At 44.2% G+C, this 21,320-nt stretch overlaps 1 protein-coding gene across 2 annotated transcripts in view; it reads left to right on the top strand.

Annotated features, from left to right (window-relative positions):
- DNMBP (dynamin binding protein) overlaps positions 1-21,320 on the top strand; it is a 104,158-nt gene that overhangs the window by 77,112 nt on the left and 5,726 nt on the right. For both annotated transcript variants that reach the window (XM_017880723.1, XM_017880728.1), the window contains 9 exons: positions 3,334-3,481; positions 4,651-4,668; positions 5,113-5,312; positions 6,995-7,125; positions 8,338-8,442; positions 13,059-13,187; positions 15,621-15,953; positions 16,358-16,537; positions 18,039-18,237. In XM_017880723.1, the coding sequence (XP_017736212.1) occupies positions 3,334-3,481; positions 4,651-4,668; positions 5,113-5,312; positions 6,995-7,125; positions 8,338-8,442; positions 13,059-13,187; positions 15,621-15,953; positions 16,358-16,537; positions 18,039-18,237 (1,443 nt within the window). The remainder of the gene's footprint in view (positions 1-3,333; positions 3,482-4,650; positions 4,669-5,112; positions 5,313-6,994; positions 7,126-8,337; positions 8,443-13,058; positions 13,188-15,620; positions 15,954-16,357; positions 16,538-18,038; positions 18,238-21,320) is intronic.

The following is a 21,320-nucleotide window of genomic DNA, read 5'->3' as shown; positions in this document are numbered from 1 at the left end:
CGGGCAAAGGGCAGGTGACCGAGATAGAGAATGATCAAGCAGCACTGGGAGACTCTGGGTACGTGGTCATAGGTGGAAAAGACTGGCTTTACGTGATTTTAAACACATCCCATAGAGAGCTATGTTGTTCATAATGACCCAGGATGTGTGTTTCTGTGTATGTCTGTGCTTAGTTTTACCATGTCCAATGTTTTCCTTTTCTTTTTTTTTTCGAGACAGTCTCATACTGTTGCCCAGGCTGGGCTGTAGCAGTGTGTTCACAGCTTACTGCAGCCTCGACCTCCTGGGCTCAAGCGATCCTCCCACCTCATCCTGCCTAGTAGCTGGGACTACAGGTGTGTGCCACCACGCCCAGCTAATTTTTATGTCCGATGTTTTCTGATATTTTCTTTTCTATTGATCAGCTGGGCATGTTGGCTCACACCAGTAATCCCAACACTTTGGGAGGCTAAGGCAAGGCGGTCAGATCGTGTGAGCCCAGGAGTTCTGGACCAGCCTGGGCAACATGGGAAAACCCCATCTCTACAAGAAAAAAAAAAAAAAGTCCATTCTATCTCATCAAAACAGTGCTGACTGTGACCTGTTAAGTATATTTCGTGACCCACAGTTTGAAAGAGATTAAGGTGTAGCTTTGCTAGTTTGTAATTGATGTAGAATAGGCACTATCGGGGAAGTTGAACAGCAAATTGAGTGTAAATCATCAGTCTGGATGATGAAGATTCTGAGAATGCAGCTAGGGAAAGGGCTGCGAAAAGAAGAAGGCAGACTAATGTAGAATGCTGAAACCAGATGAAGACATGGGTGGCTTAGGGATTCCAAAGTTGCTGTGAAGGCTGGGCGCAGTGGCTCGTGCCTGTAACACTTTGGGAGGCCAAGGTGGGCGGATTGCTGAGCTCAGGAGTTCGAGACTAGCCTGACCAACAAGGCAAAACACCATCCCTACAAAAAAATAAAAAATTAGCCGGGTATGGTGGGGCATACCTGTAGTTCCAGCTATTTGGGGGGCTGAGGGCAGAGAATTGCTTGAGCCCAGGAGGTCGAGGCTGCAGTGAGCGTTGTTCAGCCTAGGTGACAGAGCAAAACCCCATCTCTTAAGAGAAAAAGAAAAAAAAAAAAAGTGGCCGTGAAGATGAAAAGGGAGCCAGCCCCGCCCCCACTGCTATGACTGGTAGGTGCAGGAGTAGACAGAAGGGAAGCTTCTGGCCAGGTGCAGTGGCTTGTGCCTATAATTTCAGTAGTTTGGGAAGCCAAGGCGGGAGGATTACTTGAGGCCAGGAGTTCAAGCCCAGCCTGGGCAACATAGTGAGACCTCGTTCCTACAAAACAGCAATAAAATTACCCAGGTGTAGTAGCACACACCTGTGGTCCCAGGTACTTGAGAGGCTAAGGCAGGAGGAATCCTTGAGCCCAGGTGTTGGAGGCTGCAGTGGGCAATGGTCGCGACACTGCACTCTAGGATACAGAATGAGACCTTGTCTCAAAACAATTTTTTTTTTTTTTTTTTAAGACAGAATCTCTCTCTGTTGCCAGGCTGGAGTGCAGTGGCACGACCTCTGCTCATTACAACCTGTACCTCCTGGGTTCAAACGATTCTCCTGCCTCAGTCTCCCAAGTAGCTGGGAATAAACCACATAGTAGTAGCTGTGACTTTGTCACCAACAGAAGTCACATGTTCCTATCACATTAGGTTGTTGCAAATATCTTGAAATTTCAGTAACCCTCAACCAGAGGCAGCCGATGTTACCAATGTGTGTCACTCCTTACGCTGTGACAGTATGGGGATTGTTAGACTCAGTGCTACATTTGGTTATTTAATGCCTTATAAAGAAGTATATGGGCTGGGCGCGGTGGCTCAAGCCTGTAATCCCAGAACTTTGGGAGGCCGAGACGGGCGGATCACGAGGTCAGGAGATCGAGACCATCCTGGCTAACACAGTGAAACCCCGTCTCTACTAAAAAATACAAAAAAACTAGCCGGGCGAGGTGGCGGGCGCCTGTAGTCCCAGCTACTCGAGAGGCTGAGGCAGGAGAATGGCGTAAAACCCGGGAGGCGGAGCTTGCAGTGAGCCGAGATCTGGCCACTGCACCCCAGCCTGGGAGACAGAGCGAGACTCCGCCTCAAAAAAAAAAAAAAAAGAAGTATATGGCTGAGGCTCACGCCTGTAATCCCAGCACTTTGGGAGGCCCAGGCAGGTGGATTGCTTGAGCCCAGGAGTTTGAGACCAGCCTGGCCAACATGGCAAAACCCTGTCTCTACTAAAATTACAAAAATTAACCAGATACGGCAGCGTACATCTGTGGTCCCAGCTGCTCAGGAGGCAGAGGCGGGAGGATCACTTGAGCCTGGGAGGTAGAGGTTGCAGTGAGCCAAGATTGTACCACTACACTATAGCCTGGGCAACAGAGTGAGACCCTGCCTAAAACAAAATAAAATAAATAAATAAATAAAGAAGTATATAGGTTATATCATAAGTTGGGAATTTATCATTATAGGTATTTTAATGTAATAAACTTTGTCCATAGTCTTATTTATGCACAAAAATGTTAGAAACTGCTGCTGTAGAAGAACCCCGTCTCTACTAAAAATACAGAAATTAGCTGGGCATGGTGGTGTGTGCCTGTAATCCCAGCTACTTGGGAGGTTGAGGCAGGAGACTCACTTGAACCGGGGAGGCAGATGTTGCAGTGAGCCGAGACATACCATTGCAGTCCAGCCTGGGCGACAAGAGCAAGACTCCATCTCAGGAAAAAAAAATAAAAAAAGAAAGTAAGGGGGTTCTTGTGGGGTTCTCATTACACATTACATCCCTACATGGAGAACGCTCTCAGATGCCTGTCTTGGCGCGACTGCAAAGGGACTGGAGGCTCTGTTTCAGAGGTGTGTGTGTGTGTGTGTGTTCTAAAACAAATACATGAGCCTGGGCAACATGGCGAAATCCTCTCTCTACCAAAACTACGAAAAATTGGCTGGACATGGTGGCATGCACACGTGGTCCCAGCTACTAGGGACCCGAGTCTGGGAGGTCGAGTCTGTAGTGAGTGGAGATTGTGCCACTGCACTCCAGCCTGAGTAATAGAGTGAGACTCTGTCTCAAAAACATAAAATAAAATGAATACATACATACATGGATGACATGGCTTTCTAAATTTTGCTTTAAATGATTACAACTTTAAGCTGTTAGATGGAAGTTTCTTACTATTTGATGGAGTCTTACTATCATTTCTTGTAATAGGTAGGATGTAGATGGTACTAAAGTTTGGCTGTGTACCTTACGTTTAGTATACTGAGAAGAAAGTTACTAAAAACACTGTATGTTTGTGTATATTCCAAAGGACCTGTGTTTCTTGGTCACCGGGATGAGCTTGAGGGAACATACAAGATTTACTGCCAGAATCATGATGAGGCCATTGCGCTCCTTGAAATCTACGAGAAGGATGAGAAGATCCAGAAGCATCTTCAGGACTCCTTAACAGATCTGAAGTAGGAGTTTTGACCACTTAACTTCCATCACACACAGTTCGTTAGTTCTCTAAGTTATACCTGTGTATATGCCTGGACTTGATTATGACATCTATCTTATTTTAAACATAAGATATCTATGATATATATCATTTAAATGGTTTCCTGATTATATTTTTGTCCATGTGAATAAGTTTTATCTGTATGGAGTATTAGGTTAACATTATGAGGTTAAAAAGCAGCCAGGAGAGGATGGTTTGGTCCAGATAAACAGGAGCATAGATGAGAAGACTAAATACAGGGTTGTTTTTTTTTTGAGACAGAGTCTCACTCTGTCACCCAGGCAAGAGTGCAGTGGCGTAATCTCAGCTCATCACCCAGGTCAGCATGCAGTGGCACAATCTTGGCTTACTGCAATGTCTGCCTTCTGGGTTCAAGCAATTCTCCTGCCTCAGGCTTCCAAGTAGCTGGAATTACAGGCACATGCCACCATACCTGGCTAATTTTTGTATTTTTAGTGGAGATGGGGTTTCACCATGTTGACCAGCCTGGTCTCGAACTCCTGACCTCAAGTGATCCGCTCGCCTCGGCCTCCCAAAGTGCTGGGATTATAGGTGTGAGCTACCATGCCCAGCCAAGGTATTCTTGACATCAGGTGAGATTGTCCTGGTCTTAGGGAAGCAAGGTATAAAGGTATAATGTATGGGTAAGTAGATCAAAGGGAAGTTAGGGGCTAAAATTTTTTTTTTTTTTTTTTTTTTGAGAGACGAAGTCTCACTCTGTTGCCCAGGCTGGAATACAGTGGTGCTATCTCGGCTCACTGCAGCCTCCACCTTCTGGGTTCAAGCGATCCTTCTGCCTCAGCCCCCCAGTAGCTGGGATTACAGGCACGTGCCACCATGCCCGGCTAATGTTTGTATTTTTAGTAGAGACGGGGTTTCACCATCTTGACCAGGCAGGTCTTGAATTCCTGACCACAGGCGTGAGCCATCACACCTGGCCAGGGCTAACATTTTTTGGTAGACTAAATATGTTACCATAGACATTCATAATTTTTTGTCATACATGATTTATGTTCCGAGAAGAATGTGAAACTCAGGATTCTCTCTCTAATAAGCTGTCTCTTTTCTTTTCATGCCCACTCTCTCTAATAAGCTGTCTCTTTTCTTTTCATGCCCACTGCCTTGTAGGAGCCTATACAACGAATGGTAAGTTCCATTGCTGCTTGATGTATGCACTCATTTCTTTTGTCGATTTTTCCTATCTCTTAAACAACTGTATTTTCTTCCTTTGTAGATAAACCTAGAAGTAGACTCACCTTGCTGGGTTTTTTCTCGTAGCATTTATCCCCAAGTGAACACTTCACTTATTTGTTTTTGCCTATCTTCTACCAGGGCAGGGACTTTTGGGGTCACTCTTAAATCCCCAGCACCTAGAATAGTAACTGGTGTTTATTAGATGAATACATGTTGAATGACTGAAATTGGAAAGTAGGGTAAAAGAACAGAGAGCAATATTTAGGAACAAATCCTGCCCATTGGCATATATTATTATGTAAAAAAAATTTTTTAAAGACAGGGTCTCACTTTGTTGCACAGGCTGGGCGCTATATTATTGATAGCTTGCCAAAGTCTTTTTTCCTTCTCCTACAGGGGATGCACAAATTACATTAACCTGGGCTCCTTCCTCATCAAACCAGTACAGAGAGTAATGCGTTACCCACTGTTGCTAATGGAGTTGCTGAATTCCACCCCAGAATCCCACCCAGATAAAGTGCCTTTAACAAATGCAGTGCTTGCGGTCAAGGAAATCAATGTTAACATCAATGAATATAAACGGCGAAAGGACCTGGGTAAGAACAGCACTATTGTTGAAAAGGAGGTATGCCCTTTGAGAATGCTTTTCTTCTCAAAACAGTTCATTACTTCACTAGAGTTGGACAAGGCAGGTGGTAGGTATAATAGGGCTGTGATAAAGAAATGGTGGTTGAATTTGGGGGAAATCTGATTTTTTTAAATTATTTTTTTTGAGACAGAGTCTCGCTCTGTCCCCCAGGCTGGAGTGCAGTAGCGCTATCTCAGCTCACTGCAACCTCCGCCTCCCATGCTCAAGCGATTCTCCTGCTTCAACCTCCCAAGTAGCTGGAACTACAGGCATGTGCCACCATGCCCAGCTAATTTTAGTATTTTTAGTAGAGACAGGGTTTCACTATGTTGGCCAAGCTGGTGTGGAACTCTTAGCCTCCCAAAGTGCTGTGATTATAGGTGTGAACCACTGCACCCGGCCCAAAATGTGATATTTATTAAAGGCAGAGTAATAAAAGCACAACTATGGTATATTGGAAATAAGGCATCTGTAATAAAATATATAGCAATAAGAGCCTTTCTCAAGAGATATGAAGACAGTGATGGGAAGTTTTATTCAAGCATGGGCAGTTTCCTTCTCAAATCATTTATGGAGCTCCTCTGGAGTCCATGCATAGACTTGTTTTTTCTACGTGTCTAATTGGATGTCTTACTGCCTCTACTAAAGCTAGGACTTATTGTCTTTCAGAAGTCTCCAATCTGCTCACCTTTCTTGTCCTATCTTCCCTGCCCATGCCCAGTGACCTCTCTGGGTTGAGTCCCTCACTTCCCTTCCTAAAACAGTCAGTTGCCCACCCACCCACTCCTTCATAACACTGAATGCACTCATCAGGTCTCTTGAGGCCCTAACTTGAGCATTCAGTGAGTATATATAGCACAGTGACTGTGCTGAGCTGATTGATTATTCATATCCTTAAGATATCTACAATACAGTATAACCTTTTTGTCTTTCCATTCTTCTCCACACTTCAAAGTTATCTAAAATCATTTCTCTGCCTTCTACTTCAACTGTGTCACCCTCATTAGGATGGGATGTTAACTGTGGCTTCTAAAGCTCTCTGGTCATCCAGCCCTTTCCCTTGGTTCAAATCTCCTAATGCGATGTAGTCTCCAACTTCTACAACCAGGTATACCTTTTTACTGCCTCCCAGTCTTCCCCTTGCCACCCTTCTACTTTTATCTCTACACTTTTCTATAGGTTGTGCCTAATGTTTGACATGGTAATTAAATTACTGCTGTATAGCATTTTACTATGGGAGACGATTGGATATCAATATCTCATTTGTGTATGGCACCATTTAAGATGGCCTTACAAGTATTGCTTTCTGCATTTTACTGAAGAGGAAAATGAGAGTCAAGGTAAAATGACTGATTTAACGCCATACCTTAAGTGACAGACCCAGGCATTGACTTCAGATTTCCTTAAGTTCTTTCCCTTAACACCCTCTGTTGTTTTCCTCCTTGTCTCTGACCCCTCTCCCAGCTGCCCATTGTCTCTCTACTGTGCTTCAGATATCATGTCTGTACATAAATCATTATTTGGATTAATATTTTGTTATAAGCTCATTGAAGACAAGCACTAGCTCCCGTTTGGGTGTTTGTCTCATTTTATGGCTCATTTTGCAGTATGTCATGCTGAGGAAAGTGCTTTTCTGACTTACTCCCCTAGTCCTCAAGTACCGTAAGGGTGATGAAGATAGCCTTATGGAGAAAATTTCCAAACTGAACATCCACTCTATCATCAAGAAATCCAACCGAGTTAGCAGTCACCTGAAGCATCTCACTGGCTTTGCTCCTCAGGTGAGATCCCCATCCTGGAAGGCTTAGCGCATCTCTGACAGCTTTTCAGGGTTCCATGAGACAGCCTGCCTGGCGTCAGTTGGTATGGTTCCCTTCCTTGGACGTCCTCTGGTTTTGCAAGCTGGTGGAGACAGGGCCCTCCAGCTGCTGGTTACAAAGGCAAATTAGAGGGTCAGATCAGTCGACATGTAATAACTATGGTAGTTTTCACCACCTCTAAGGAGCTTATAATTTATTTGGTGGGACAAAACTATAGTTGTAGACTTATTAAGCTAGCAGGAATTTAAGAGATCACCTAGTTGGATGCATGATGTTACAAAGAAGGAAACATTAAGTGTAAGAGATTGAGTGGGCTGAAAAACAGACAGTTTATCGGCAATGCTGAAAGTTGACCTGAAGTCACCAGGCATCATTCTGCTCTACTATATATACAAGGTACAATTAATGGAAAATATAAGCCAGAAAATAGTCCATTGCTAGGTTTTGTACTTTGTTCTCCAAATGCTATAGTATTTTAGAAAAACAGGAGTTCCGTGACAGCAAGAGTCATGTTGACCTGAGCCTTATAGGAAGGGGGCAGGTATGCCACAGGGAGGGAGAGAACCTGCCAGGCAGGGGAACCTCATGAGGGACAGGCCTAGGATCAGCAGACATGGCAGTGCTGGGGTGAAGAGGGCAGCCTGGCCGGAGCAGAGGGCTTGCAAAGAAGGTTTAAAGGAGGACCTGTGTGTATTTTGGAGGTCTTTTGAAACCACGTGCAGGTGTGTAAATCAATTCACTATGATTCCAGGAAACATTAAAGGTTTAAAATTTGAATAAAAGATGTTTTTAAGAAAGCTACTTTTGGCCGGGTGTGGTGGCTCACCCCTGTATTCCCAGCACTTTGGGAGGTCAAGGCCGGTCAGTCACCTGAGGCCAGGAGTTCAAGACTAGTCTGGCCAACATGGTGAAACCTCGTCTCTATTAATAATACAAAAATTAGCTGGGTGTGGTGGCACAAATCTGTAATCTCAGCTACATGGGAGGCTGAGGCAGGAGAATTGCTTGAACCCGGGAGGCAGAGGTTGCAGTGAGCCAAGATCACGCCATTGCACTCCAGCCTGGGCGACAAGAGCAAAACTCTGTCTCCGCAAAAAAAAAGAAAGCTACTTTTGCCAGTAAGATTAAAGGAACGTCCAAATTTGCTAACAGCACTTGTTTATTTTTGAACAGATAAAAGATGAAGTATTTGAAGAAACAGAGAAAAACTTCCGAATGCAAGAAAGATTGATTAAGTCTTTTATCCGAGACCTGTCTCTCTACCTCCAGCATATCCGGGTGAGCGTCAGCATCACTCTAGTTAGACTCACATACAATGTAATTCTGGCCCCTTTCCTGTTCATCTATCATATTGTTTAATGAATGCTGAGTAATCTAGACTCAAATCATCACTATTATGCGCCTGCATAGTTTTTGTTGAGATGCCAATAGGTCATTTAACAGTTAACAGCATTTAGATCAATGTTGTCGTATTCATTTCAAAGCAGCCCAACTTTTTTCACCCTCTTTTTGGTCTTCGTCACCCTTCGTCCCACACACACCTTATTTTTCTTTTTACTTATTACAGTTCACTTTGTCAAGACCAGTTTGAAAATCAAATATTGAATACAAAAGCTAGGAAGCTGTAAACAGGAAACGTAGACAAGAGAAAGAACAAGCAGTGAATATGAGTAAGAGAATGTTCCTGTGGGGTATGCTTTCCGATCACTTCAGCTCCCAATTTGTTAATATTCAGTTGCTATAATAAGGCCTCTAAAGGTATTAGAGCCATAAATAGCTTTGAGATCTAGAGAAGCCAAGGAGATCAGGTGAGCCTAGGTCTTTCCTTGCCTCAAGCAGTGCTTCCTCCCTGAGGTCAGAACCAGGACCAGCATTCCTTCTATTCTTGTCTCTAATTTCTCTGTTGATTTAATATAGGATGCTGTGAGTGTACTCAACACTCCTGTCCCTCTGATCTTTTAGAGACAGAGTCTCTCTCTGTCAGCCAGACTGGAGTGCAGTAGTGCCATCATATCTCATGCAGCCTCCAACTCCTGGGCTCCATGATCCTCTCACCTCAGCCTCTTGAGTAGCTGGGACCACAGGTGCACACCACCACACCTGGCTAATTTTTTAAGCAGAGATGAGGTCTTACTATGTTGCCCAGGCTGGTCTTAAACTGGCCTCCCGAAGTGCTGAGATTACAGGCATGAGCCACCATGCCCAGCCTGAACATCTGCTCTTATAAAAGAATTTCCTTAAAAGGGATCCTTAACTTTTTAAAAAACATTTTCTTAAACTAAATAAAATGGTATAAAATTTAAAGGTACCGAAAACTAAGTAAAATAATTATTCCTCCTACCTTGTCACCTGGTCATCTTCTATAGAGACAGTCACCACCCACCAAGTTCTTCCCTCCTATCAAGAGATTTTGTGTGTGTGTGTGTAGGTGGGAGATACACTAGCATCTTGGGTTTCCCACTTAATCAAATTTCAAAAGTGATTTAGCCTTACACACAGAGGCCCATTGTTCTTTTTTCCTTTGAGACAGGGTCTCACTCTTCCCAGGCTGGAGTGCGGTGGTGCAATCTCGGCTCACTGCAACCTCCGCCTCCCAGGTTCAAGTGATTCTCCTGCCTCAGCCTCCCAAGTAGCTGAGCCGTATGCCACCACACCCAGCTAATTTTTGTATTTTTAGTAGAGACGGGATTTCACCATGTTGGCCAGGATAGTCTCGATCGCTTGACTTCATGACCCGCCCACCTCGGCCTCCCAAAGTGTGGGGGTTACAGGCGTGAGCTACCACGCCTGGCCTTGGTCCATTGTTCTTTATAACTGCATAGTATGTATCATTCTATGGTCATGTCATAATATATTTAACTAGTCCCTTATTGGCAGATATTTAAATCATTTGTAGTTAAAAAAGATTAGAACTAGTCATACAAGGAATATCCTTGTGGATACATCATTTCCTGATCTATGTGAGTCTGTTTGAAGGCCAGTGTACTTCTGAGCCAAATCATGTGGCAGTATAAATTTTGATAACTACCGTTAAATGTCAGAGATGTTGTAAAGGGGAAAAGTTCCAAAAGCAACATCCCTTGCTAACTCAGTGTTATCAAAACCAGTGGGTTTTATCTTTGCCCTCAAGAGAGGTAAAAAATATTTCAATATAGTTTAAATTGCCATTTCTTATATTAGAAATGGAGTTGAGGATATTCTCTTATGTTTATATCATATTTTTCTGTGACTTACCTATGTTCTGGCATCTTTATCAGTTTGTTGATCTCTGTATCTATTGGAGGAAATAGTCCTTTGTCTGAGATGGTTTGCAAATATCCTCCCCCTACCTCAGTTTGTTGACTTCTGAGTTTGCTTATAGTGTTTTCTCCCTGTAAGAGTTTAAACTTGCATTTTATGGCTTCTTAGTTTTGTGTCATATGTAGAAAGGCCTTTGCTATTGCAACATCTAAAAATCTCGTGTTTTAGTACTTTTATCATTCCATTGTTTTAAGATTAAATCATTGCTCTGTCTGGACTTTAGTAAATCAGGTTTGAAGCAGGGATTCAACTTTATTTTTCCAGGTGGTTACCCAGTGGTCTATCATTTATTGAGTAATCCCCACTGATTTGAGATGCTCCCTAGTTTCTTTTCAATAGCAAACTTTCACCCTTGTGTTTTAAAAATGTAACTAGTGCCAGGCACGATGGCTCACACCTGTAATCCTGCACTTTGGGAGGCCAAGGTGGGCAGATCACATGAGGTCAGGAGACCAACCTGGCCAACATGGTGAAACCCCGTCTCTACTAAAAGTGTGAAAATTAGCTGGGCATGGTGGGAGGCGCCTGTAATCCCAGCTACTCGGGAGGCTGAGGCAGGAGGATCGCTTGAACCCGGGAGGCGGAGGTTGCAGTGAGCTGAGCCAGTGTGGGGGACAAGAGTGAGACTTTGTCTCAAAAAAACAAAAAATGTAATTAGGTAAAAATTAGGGTTGATAAAACTTTGCAGAAGTACATTGGTTTAAAGTGAGAGATTTGACAAAAACACTGGGGCATGAGCCAGGGATGGTGACACACACCTGTAGTCTCAGCTACCCAGGAGGCTGAGGTGGGAGGATTGCTTGAGCCCAGGAGTTGGAGGACAGCCTGGCAACATGCAAGACCCTATCTCTAAAACAAACAGGCAAGGTGCATTGGCTCATCCCTGTAATCCCAGCACTTTGGGAGACTGAGGTGGGTAGACCACTTGAGGCTAGAAATTCAACACCAGCCTTGCCAACATGGTGAAACCCCATCTCTACTAAAAATACAAAACTTAGCCAGGCATGGTGGTGGGTGCCTGTAACCCAGCTACATGGGAGGTTGAGGCAGGAGAATCACTTGAACCCAGGAGGTGGAGGTTGCAGTGAGCTGAGATCATGCCATTGCACTCCAGCCTGGGTGAGAGTGAGACTCCATCTCAAGAAAAATAAAACACACACAATATTGGGGCAGCTACTGAGTATGTTTCTTTGTATTGCTGCTTCATAGGACTTTCCCCTAATACCTCTCTCATGCTGATATCCCTCTGTTGGCCATTTTCTCCCCAGGTTTTCTAAAGTGTGACATGCTATACCTGAGCCCTCAGCCCTTAAAAGTCTCACCTCTATAGCAATGACTGATACATTTTGGGTTGGGATATATGTAACGTTGAAAACCATCTGATGGAAGTATCAGTTCGGTTCTGACTGCTGACAGAAATTGAGAGAAAATGTTGAACAGTTTTGTCATGCCACAAAATGAAAAGCCTGCCCAATAATAAAATTAGATAGATTGACTAACAGCGAGAAAACCAGAGAGAACATAAGCTGAGGGCCACTGGCTGGATAATTTGGTATCTACATTGGCATATGGGCTGATATTTGGGGACTTTACAGCATTCCTTTAAAAGGAAACAAGAGGACATCATGTTTCACATTCCATCTCCCAGTCAGGAGGAATTAGCGCCATTCTCTGGGTTATCTTACTGACAAAGCCCTGGCTTTGTATGTACAGATATAAATATTAAAGACAAAAGGTCTAAAATTGTTATAAAATAAAGCATCAAACCAATGTGTGAGGCACTGAAGGTTTTTGCTTAGGGACTTTGTTTGCCTTTGAAATAGACTAATGGAGTATTTAGTCTGTTTGGGTTACAGCCTAGCATTGTAGAGATGGGGTTTCACCATGCTGGCCAGGCTGGTCTTAAAAGAAAGCCTGGAAAACCAGCCTGGGGTTCAAACTGTCACTATCAGGAGGAGTTGACTCTGTGATAATGGAGTCAGCAGACAAAACAGACAAAAAAGTCTACCTTTATGGAGCTTGCATTTTTACTAGGAGGGTGGGTGAAGGAGAGCATGACAATAAGCAGGCATTAGTCAATTCTAGTCATGTGAGAGGGTATTTTTTTGCAAAGACAAAGAAAGGAAGCAGCACAGCAGGAGCCGTTGGGAGCGCCAGGATGGGATGGGAAACCGGGTTGGCATGATCAGTAGCATGGCAGGGCAGTTGTCTGTGAGACGGTGACAGCGTGAACCAAGACCTGAGGAAGGAGAAGCGACTGGTCATTGTCATAATCCTATAGGAATCACCTTGGTTCTAATTTGATAATTTACTTTTTGGTAAATTAAGAAACCCTATTAGGTACATAGGGGAATGCTAAAGAGATGATAAAAGCCCTCCCTAATTTTTTAAGAAATAAAAGTCTTAGATTTTTCTCTGTGCTCCGTAAGTCATAGTTGTTGAAAATATGCTTATTTCAAAGCTCAAATACCAGACTAGTGAGGAAATTTCAAATTATGGAACTCATTTTTCCCAGATTGCTATTTAGGGTGATGGATGACAAAGGCTGGAAAGTTCTGTCTGTTCTGACTTGTGTCTGTCCTCACTGGCTCCAGGAGTCGGCGTGTGTGAAAGTGGTGGCTGCCGTGAGCATGTGGGATGTGTGCATGGAGAGAGGACACCGGGACCTGGAGCAGTTTGAGAGGGTGCATCGCTATATCAGTGACCAGCTCTTCACAAACTTTGTAAGTAACTTCAAAAGTTGGCCCCCTTCCCAGGGTCATCTCAAATACATCAGCTCATGCAAAAGTCAGTTCCACAGACGCAGGCCCTGGGCACCAGGCGTATTAGTCATCCTTTAGCTATATTCATATTGGGGTTTGATATTCACAACATGACTTTCAGTTAGTTAAAGGGAAATGTAGGACCTGTGTCTGTACAAACAGGTTTTTTTAAAAAAAAACAGCTTGTAGGGCCAGGCGCAGTGGCTCACGCCTGCAATCCCAGCACTTTGGGAAGCCGAGGCGGGCGGATCATGAGTTCAGGCGATCGAGACCATCCTGGCTCACATGATGAAACCCCGTCTCTACTAAAAAATGTATTTAAAAATTAGCCAGGCATGGTGGCAGATGCCTGTAGTCCCAGCTACTCGGGAGGCTGAGGCAGGAGAATGGCGTGAATCTGGGAGGCATAGCTTGCAGTGAGCCAAGATCATGCCCACTGCACTCTAGCCTGGGCGACAGAGCAAGACTCCGTCTCGAAAAAAAAAAGAAAAAAAAATAGCTTGTGATTAATTTAGTTTCAGAGGACACAGGAAAACTAGGCAATTAACTCTGATCAAATAAAAACAACTATAGAAGTAATAAGTTGAAGAGGGGCCAGGTGCAGTGGCTCATGCCTGTAATCCTAGCACTTTGAGAGGCAGAGGCAGGCAGATCACTTGAGGTCGGGAGTTCAAGACCATCCTGACCAATGTGGTGAAACCCTGCCGCTACTAAAAATACAAAAATTAGCAGGGCATGGTGGTGGGCACCTGAAATTCCAGGTACTCAGGAGGCAGAGGTCAGATAATAGCTTGACCCCAGGAGGAGGTTGCAGTGAACCAAGATCGTACCACTGTACTCCCTCCTGGGCAACAGAGCGAGACTACGTCTCAAAAAAAAACCTTGAAGACAAATATTTAGGAATATAATTAATATGTTACCAAAGAGATTTGAGATGGTAAAAACAACTTCAAGGCCGGGCTCATGCCTCTAATCCCAGCACTTTGGGAGGCCAACGTGGGCGAATCACCTCAGGTCGGGAGTTGAGACCAGCCTGACCAACATGGAGAAACCCCGTCTCTACTAAAAATACAAAATTAGCCAGGTGTGGTGGCGCATGCCTTTAATCCCAGCTACTCAGGAGGCTGAGGCAGGTGAATCGCTTGAACCTGGAAGGTGGAGGTCATGGTGAGCCGAGATTGCGCCATTGTACTCCAGCCTGGGCGGCAAGAGCGAGACTCCATCTCAAAAAAAAAAAAATACTTGAAGTACTAAAGACCAAATTTCTTGAGAAATTCTAAATCCATATATATGGGATTATTTAATCCCTTGTAGAAAAAACTGGATGGGGTTTGATAGTTTCTTAGGGATCTATAAATGGCCTGAAGGTGAAAAAGACATGCCCTGCTGGGGAGCTGACAGGTGTTCTAATTGTACATTATTTTTAATAAGATGCTATTAAGTACTACTAAGTACTTGTTTATGTTCTTTATGTATTCATTGCCTTACCCTTAATGTCTGTGTGTTAGAAAGAATTAAAGAGAAAAATTTATTATTTTGATACGGAGTCTCACTCTGTCACCCAGGCTGGAGCGCAGTGGCACAATCTCAACTCACCGCAACCTCTGCCTCCCGAGGAGCTGGGACTACAGGCGCGCACTGCCGCACCTGCCTGATTTTTGTATTTTTAGTAGAGATGGAGTTTCACCAGGCTGGTCTCAAGCTTCTGACCTAAAGTGATCTGCCCACCTCGGCCTCCCAAAGTGCTGGGATTACAGGCATGAGCCGCCATTCCCAGCCAAGAGAAAAATTCTTTGAAAGATAAAAATGGGGGCCGGGTGCAGTGGCTCATGCCTGTAATCCCAACTACTTGGGAGGCTGAGGCTGCAGTGAGCCGAGATTGCGCCATTGCACTCCAGCCTGGGCAAAAGAGCAAGACTCCGTCTAAAAAAAAAGGGGGGGGGGGTATTACCTAGTTATGATTAAAGGTTTATGAGTGTATGAAAGTTACTCCACCCTAGATTTATGTAACTAACTCTGGAGTTAAATTCAAGCTATGTAGACATGTACACATAATAAATGTTACCAGGTAAACTATCACATCTAGTTTCTAATGCACACATCAGCGTGCAGCTTAGCATTTATCACCTCAAGGAGCTCAAGTGGGATTAGCATATTTTACATACTCTTTGGTGTGGGAATTGAAGTATGTAGTGAGAAGTCTCCTGGAGTATTTAAGTAGAGGCTAGTGATGGGTTAGTAGAATACTGTTGTAGATCTGCATGGGTTTAGCTTGTGTACTAGAAACAAAGTAGGTCGTTTAGGACACAGCACAATCAGCCTTAAGAGTGACTTGGAGAATCACAAATGTGGGGTACTGTCCATCTGAGCAATGTGCCTTTCTCGTCCCTACAGAAGGAGAGGACAGAGCGGCTTGTCATCTCCCCCTTAAATCAGTTACTGAGCATGTTTACAGGGCCCCATAAGCTGGTACAGAAACGCTTTGACAAGCTCCTGGACTTCTATAACTGTACAGAACGGGCAGAGAAGCTAAAGGACAAGAAGACCCTGGAGGAGCTGCAGTCGGCCCGGAACAACTACGAGGCCCTGAATGCGCAGCTGCTGGATGAGCTGCCCAAGTTCCACCAGTACGCCCAGGGCCTCTTCACCAACTGTGTCCACGGCTACGCTGAAGCCCACTGTGACTTCGTGCACCAGGCTCTGGAGCAATTAAAGCCACTGCTTTCGGTGAGTTTCTTATCCCTTCAGTGGGATGGTCATCTATGGCCTTTGCCTGGTATTTTTCTGGGAAAAATTGTAGCATGGTTTGAAAAATTATCTGAACTAGATTAACTGAACGTGTCGCTAGTTCAGCCCTCAGGAATTCTTGATCCCTTGATGGTGTCATGAAGCCTGTGGCTTCTGAGACATCCCTTATTCCTCTTGAGCAGTTCCCAGAAGAGCCAGCCAAGCTGGCCTGCAGGCAGTGCCCTGGAGAACTTGTGTTTTGCATCAGGCTGCTGTGTCCGTAGCTCAGAGAGTGAGCTGCAGCTGAACTTTAGCTTCAGTGGTTCTAAGGAGACTTTGTCAGTCTGAGATCTTTCATCGTGTTTTCTTCTTTTCTCTCTCTCTGCTCTTCACACGGACTCCAGTTACTCAAAGTGGCCGGCAGGGAGGGAAACCTTATTGCCATCTTCCACGAAGAACACAGCAGAGTTCTGCAGCAACTCCAGGTTTTCACCTTCTTCCCGGAGTCTCTTCCAGCTACCAAGAAGCCATTTGAGAGGAAAACCATTGACCGCCAGTCTGCTCGAAAGCCACTCGTGGGCCTGGTTAGTAGGGAACGGAGAAGAGCAGCCCCACCTCGGGGTAAAGAGTGGGAAACCCTGCAACCAGGCCCAGATCCCACTATTGGAATTGGAGTTTCTGTATTTCCTAATAAATGGAGAATAATGGTTGCAGTCTCACCCATCATGGGCTCATGCATTTGCCCAGGTTTTTTTTTGTTTTGTTTTGTTTTTGAGACAGTCTCTCATTCCGTTGCCAGGCTGGAGTGCAGTGGTGCAATCTTGGCTTATTGCAACCTCTGCCTTCTAGGTTCAAGTGAATTCTGCTTTCAGCCTCCCAAGTAGCTGGGACTACAGGCACACGCCAGCACACCCAGCTCATTTTTGTATTTCTTAGCAGAGATGGGGTTTTTACCATGTTGGCCAGAGTGGTCTCGATCTCTTGACCTTGTGATCCATCCACCTTGGCCTCCCAAAGTGCTGGGATTAGAGGCGCGAGCCACCACGCCTGGACTTTTTTGTGTGTGGGGAGTGGGGGCATTCACTCGGTATTAATTTATTGATTCATTAATTCAGGAAACTGATTTAAGGGTATATTAATTCTGCCAGGCCTCCCTGTTTTTTATCATGTATTCGTAAAAGTAATACAGCTAAACAGTTAATGTTTGACTGCCTTTTTTACCTGGAATTAGAGTCTTTTTTAACTCAGTTCTTCCATATTTTAAAAATTAGCATAAGGCACACCAGATTATATGGGTTCATAATCTAGAGGACTGCTGATACATCTTCGCTTACAATATTTTTGCCCCATATGATCCCATAGACATTAATTTACATTACCTTAAAAGGGAGAATTATGATTTATTTTTTGAGACAGAGCCTTGCTGTCACCCAGGCTGGAGTACAGTGGTCTGATCTTGGCTCACTGCAACCTCCCAGGTTCAAGTGATTCTCCTGCCTCAGCCTCTTGTAGCTGGGATTGCAGGCATGCATCACCAGATACCTGGCTAGTTTTTGTATTTTTAGTAGAGACAGGGTTTCGCTATGTTGACCAGATGGGTCTCAAACTCCTGGCCTCAAGTGATCTGCCTATCTTGGCCTCCCAAAGTGCTGGGATTACAGGTGTGAGTCACCATGCCAGCCTGAATTTATTATTACCTTTTTTCTTATGACTTCCTTGCTTTCACAGGTGGGGAAGTCAAGATAGGGAAATTCTCAGTTGGTTAGGTTCATCTAACAAAATACAAGAAGACCTACTAATATCACTTAGATATTTTGATTTTTTTTAAAGTGGCATTTTAATCACATTTGTCACAGAAAAACAAATGTAAGAATAGGTGTGTATCAAATTTTAACTATAAAGGCATCAAACATTGCCTAAGGGCTCTTCTTACGTAGCCATGTGCACTGGCTTCATCACAAAAAAAAAATGAGGCAGTGACTGACTGTCCCTGCCTCATTTCTGAGGCTGGCCGCGTGTTGGAATGAAATATGGCTGCTGGGGTGGTGGCCACTGAGGGATTTTTGTTGATGTCTTACCTTTCAGCCAAGTTACATGCTACAGTCAGAAGAACTCCGGGCCTCCCTCCTGGCCAGGTATCCCCCTGAAAAACTCTTCCAGGCAGAACGGAACTTCAATGCTGCTCAAGACTTGGATGTGTCACTTCTGGAAGGTGACCTGGTGGGTGTGATTAAGAAAAAAGACCCCATGGGCAGTCAGAACCGCTGGTTGGTTGACAATGGAGGTAAGAATTTTCAGCAGCAGGGAATCGTAACTGGGAAAAAAATAGTTTTGGCTACACCCGAATCCGTACTAGACCAGAAAAAAAATATCTTTGATTAAGGGGAAAAATAGCCTTAACCTTCTCTACAGAGTGAAGATCATTACTGAAACAAAACCTGTTTTTGTTGTGACAAATTCCAGAGGAGACGCCATTGCTTATCACGCAAGCTCCTGCCATGTCTTACAGCACTTAGAGGCGGGAAGGCCTACCTCACGGAATCCTGTTCCTTCTTAGCCTGTTCCCAGTAGGCCACAAAATAAGCTGCCTTCTTTTTTTTTTTTTTTTTTTTTTTTTTTGTGGCAGTCTTGCTCTGTTGCCCAGGCTGGAGTGCAGTGGCACAATCATAGCTTATTACTCCTGGGTTCAAGGGGTCCTCCTGCCTTAGCTGGGACTACAGGTATGCCATCATGCCCAGCTAATTTTTCAATAATTTTGTAGATACGAGGTCTTGCCATGTTGTCCAGGCTGGTCTCCAACTTCTAGGCTCAAGCCATCCTCCTGCCTGTTTCTCCTAAAATGCTGGGATTATAGGTATGAGCCACCGCAGCCAGCACCTCTTCCAATTTCTATGAAATTGTCTTGTGGAAATTAAAAACCTGTGGGATTTCATTTGGGATTTCATTTGCTTTCTTCTCCCCATAACAGCTTTACCTCATGACTATTTAGGGAATTACTTTAAAAACAGCTTACAACTTTTGGGAGGGAGAGGGATTGACAGAATTTAAGTAAGTGTACAAGGGATAATATTGATCTGTAATCCGTTTTCCAAAATCCAAAAGTTCTAAAAAACAAGGATTTTTTTCAGAACACTTTTGCCAAAACCTGAATGAAAGCGATGTGAGACTATAATTGTAACTTATCACTTTTGGTGTGAATAATCGTGTGTATATTTTTCATTTTTATTATTTTTTGAGACAGGGTCTAGCTTTGGTCACCCAGGCTAGCTAGAGTGCAGCAGCTTGATCTCAGCTCACTGCAGCCTCCACCTTCAAACGATTCTCTTGCTCAGCCTCACAAGTAGCATGCACTACCACACCTGGCTAATTTTTTGTAAAGACAGGGTTTCACCATGTTGACCAGTCTGGTCTCCAACTCCTAACCTCAGGCGATCCACCCGCCTACCTCCCAAAGTGCCAGGATTACAAGCATGAGCCATGGCACCTGGCCTTATTTTTTAAATGCTGATTGCAATCTGGTGCAACCAAGAGGTTGCTCACATCATGGATGGATGAGTACAGCTCCAACATGAATGACACAAAAACATCAGAACTTTCCTATTTGCAGTTATGTGAGATACTTTAAGTTTTAGTTTATAACTGACACATACTTGTTAATATCGATGGGGTATGGTGTGGTAATTTTTTTTGAGACAGGGTCTAGCTTTGTCACCCAGGCTGGATTGCAGTGGCACGATCTTGGCTCACTGTAGCCTCCACCCCCCCAAGCTCAAGCAATCTTCCTGTCTCGGCCTCCTGAGTAGCTAGGACCAGAGGTGTGCACAACCATGCCCAGTTAATTTTTTATTTTTAGTAGAGACAGTCTCCCTGTGATGCCCAGGCTATAAACTTGTCATTTCTTTGCAGAGATATCATTCAGAATCCTTGGCTTCTGGCCATCTTGAGATATACATTATCATTAGCTACAGTTACCTTACTGGGCAATAGAACACCAGAGCTTATTTCTCCTAACTTTGTACCTGTTAAGTAACCTCTCCCCAGACTCACTTCCCATGATAGCCACACCTCCCCCTCCACCACCCCCAGTCTCGAATAACTAGCATTCTACTCTCAACCTCTATGAGATCAACTTGTCTAGATTCTACATGAATGAGATTATATGGTATTTGTCTTTCTGTGCCTGGCTCATTTCACTTAACATGTCCTGCAACCATGTGGCCGCAAATGACAGGATCTCATTCTGAATATTCATTAACAGAATTGATTATGGGGTGCTGACCCTGCTGGGGGAGATTTACAAAATATGTAATATAGCTACTTGACTACCTTTCCAGAATTAAAAGAATCTGAATTCCAAAACATGTCTGGCCCTAAGCACTTTAGATAGGGATTGCGGTCCCATCCAACAGGCATCTATGTATTCACCACGCAGAACTGAAAAATGTTACATTTCTTGGTTTCTTTAAAAGCATCTTGTGGATTTTTTTTCTCCCCACTTCTTACCCAGAACAAGAGATTAGAAGTGGGAAAGGAAGGACAGAGGATGGAGCCTGTTAGGGTGACATCAGGTGAGAGCAACTACTGGGGTCAGAGACAGGTGGACCCCCTGTAAAGTTCCAAGCTGTTTAAGAAGCTGCTGTATCCTTTGATTTTTATCTGCTCAAACTTGAGAAGTGGTAGCAAGCAGCCACAGTATTCAGATCAGCTGTCAGGTACAGGAAATGCATCAGAGATCAAGAGAGTGATGGTCATTGTTCTCGTGGAGGCTACATACTCTGGGTCTGTGCCTTGAGGGTGTTATGAAAAATTGTCATGTGGATACTCACTCAATCCCTAATGTATACTTAAGTTTTAGCTGAAAGCCCCCTTGGTCATCTTGGGCAATTTATTAAAGTGAACATGTACAGTACATGTTATGTGTACATTCTGACAAATAGTTTCCTATGTTAGAACATCCTCCCAATATATCCAGACTCCCAGAGCAAAGGATTCGAGTGTCCTGGAGGGAAAGAGCACAGGGAGGCCTATGGAGGGGCTTCTTAAGCCTTTTTTTTTTTTTTTTTTTTTTGAGACGGAGTTTCGTTCTTGTTGCCCAGGTTGGAGTGCAATGGCGTGGTCTTGGCTCACTGCAACGTCTGGCTCCTGGGTTCAAGCGATTCTCATGCCTCAGCCTCCTGAGTAGCTGGGATCACAGGCATGCACCACCATGCCTGGCTAATTTTTTAGTACAGACGGGGCTTCACCGTGTTGGCCAGGCTGGTCGTGAACTCCTGTCCTGTGGTGATCTGCCTGCCTCAGCCACCCAAAGTGCCTGGATTACAGGTATGAGCCACTGTACCTAGCCCTTTTTTTTTTTTTTTTTTTTTT

This window comes from Rhinopithecus bieti, unplaced genomic scaffold (assembly GCF_001698545.2).
Source record: "Rhinopithecus bieti isolate Rb0 unplaced genomic scaffold, ASM169854v2 scaffold_425, whole genome shotgun sequence".
In the NCBI taxonomy this organism is placed as follows: Eukaryota; Metazoa; Chordata; class Mammalia; order Primates; family Cercopithecidae; genus Rhinopithecus; species Rhinopithecus bieti.
Note: the sequence above shows the minus strand (reverse complement) of the source record. Positions and strands in the feature narration are given on the sequence as shown.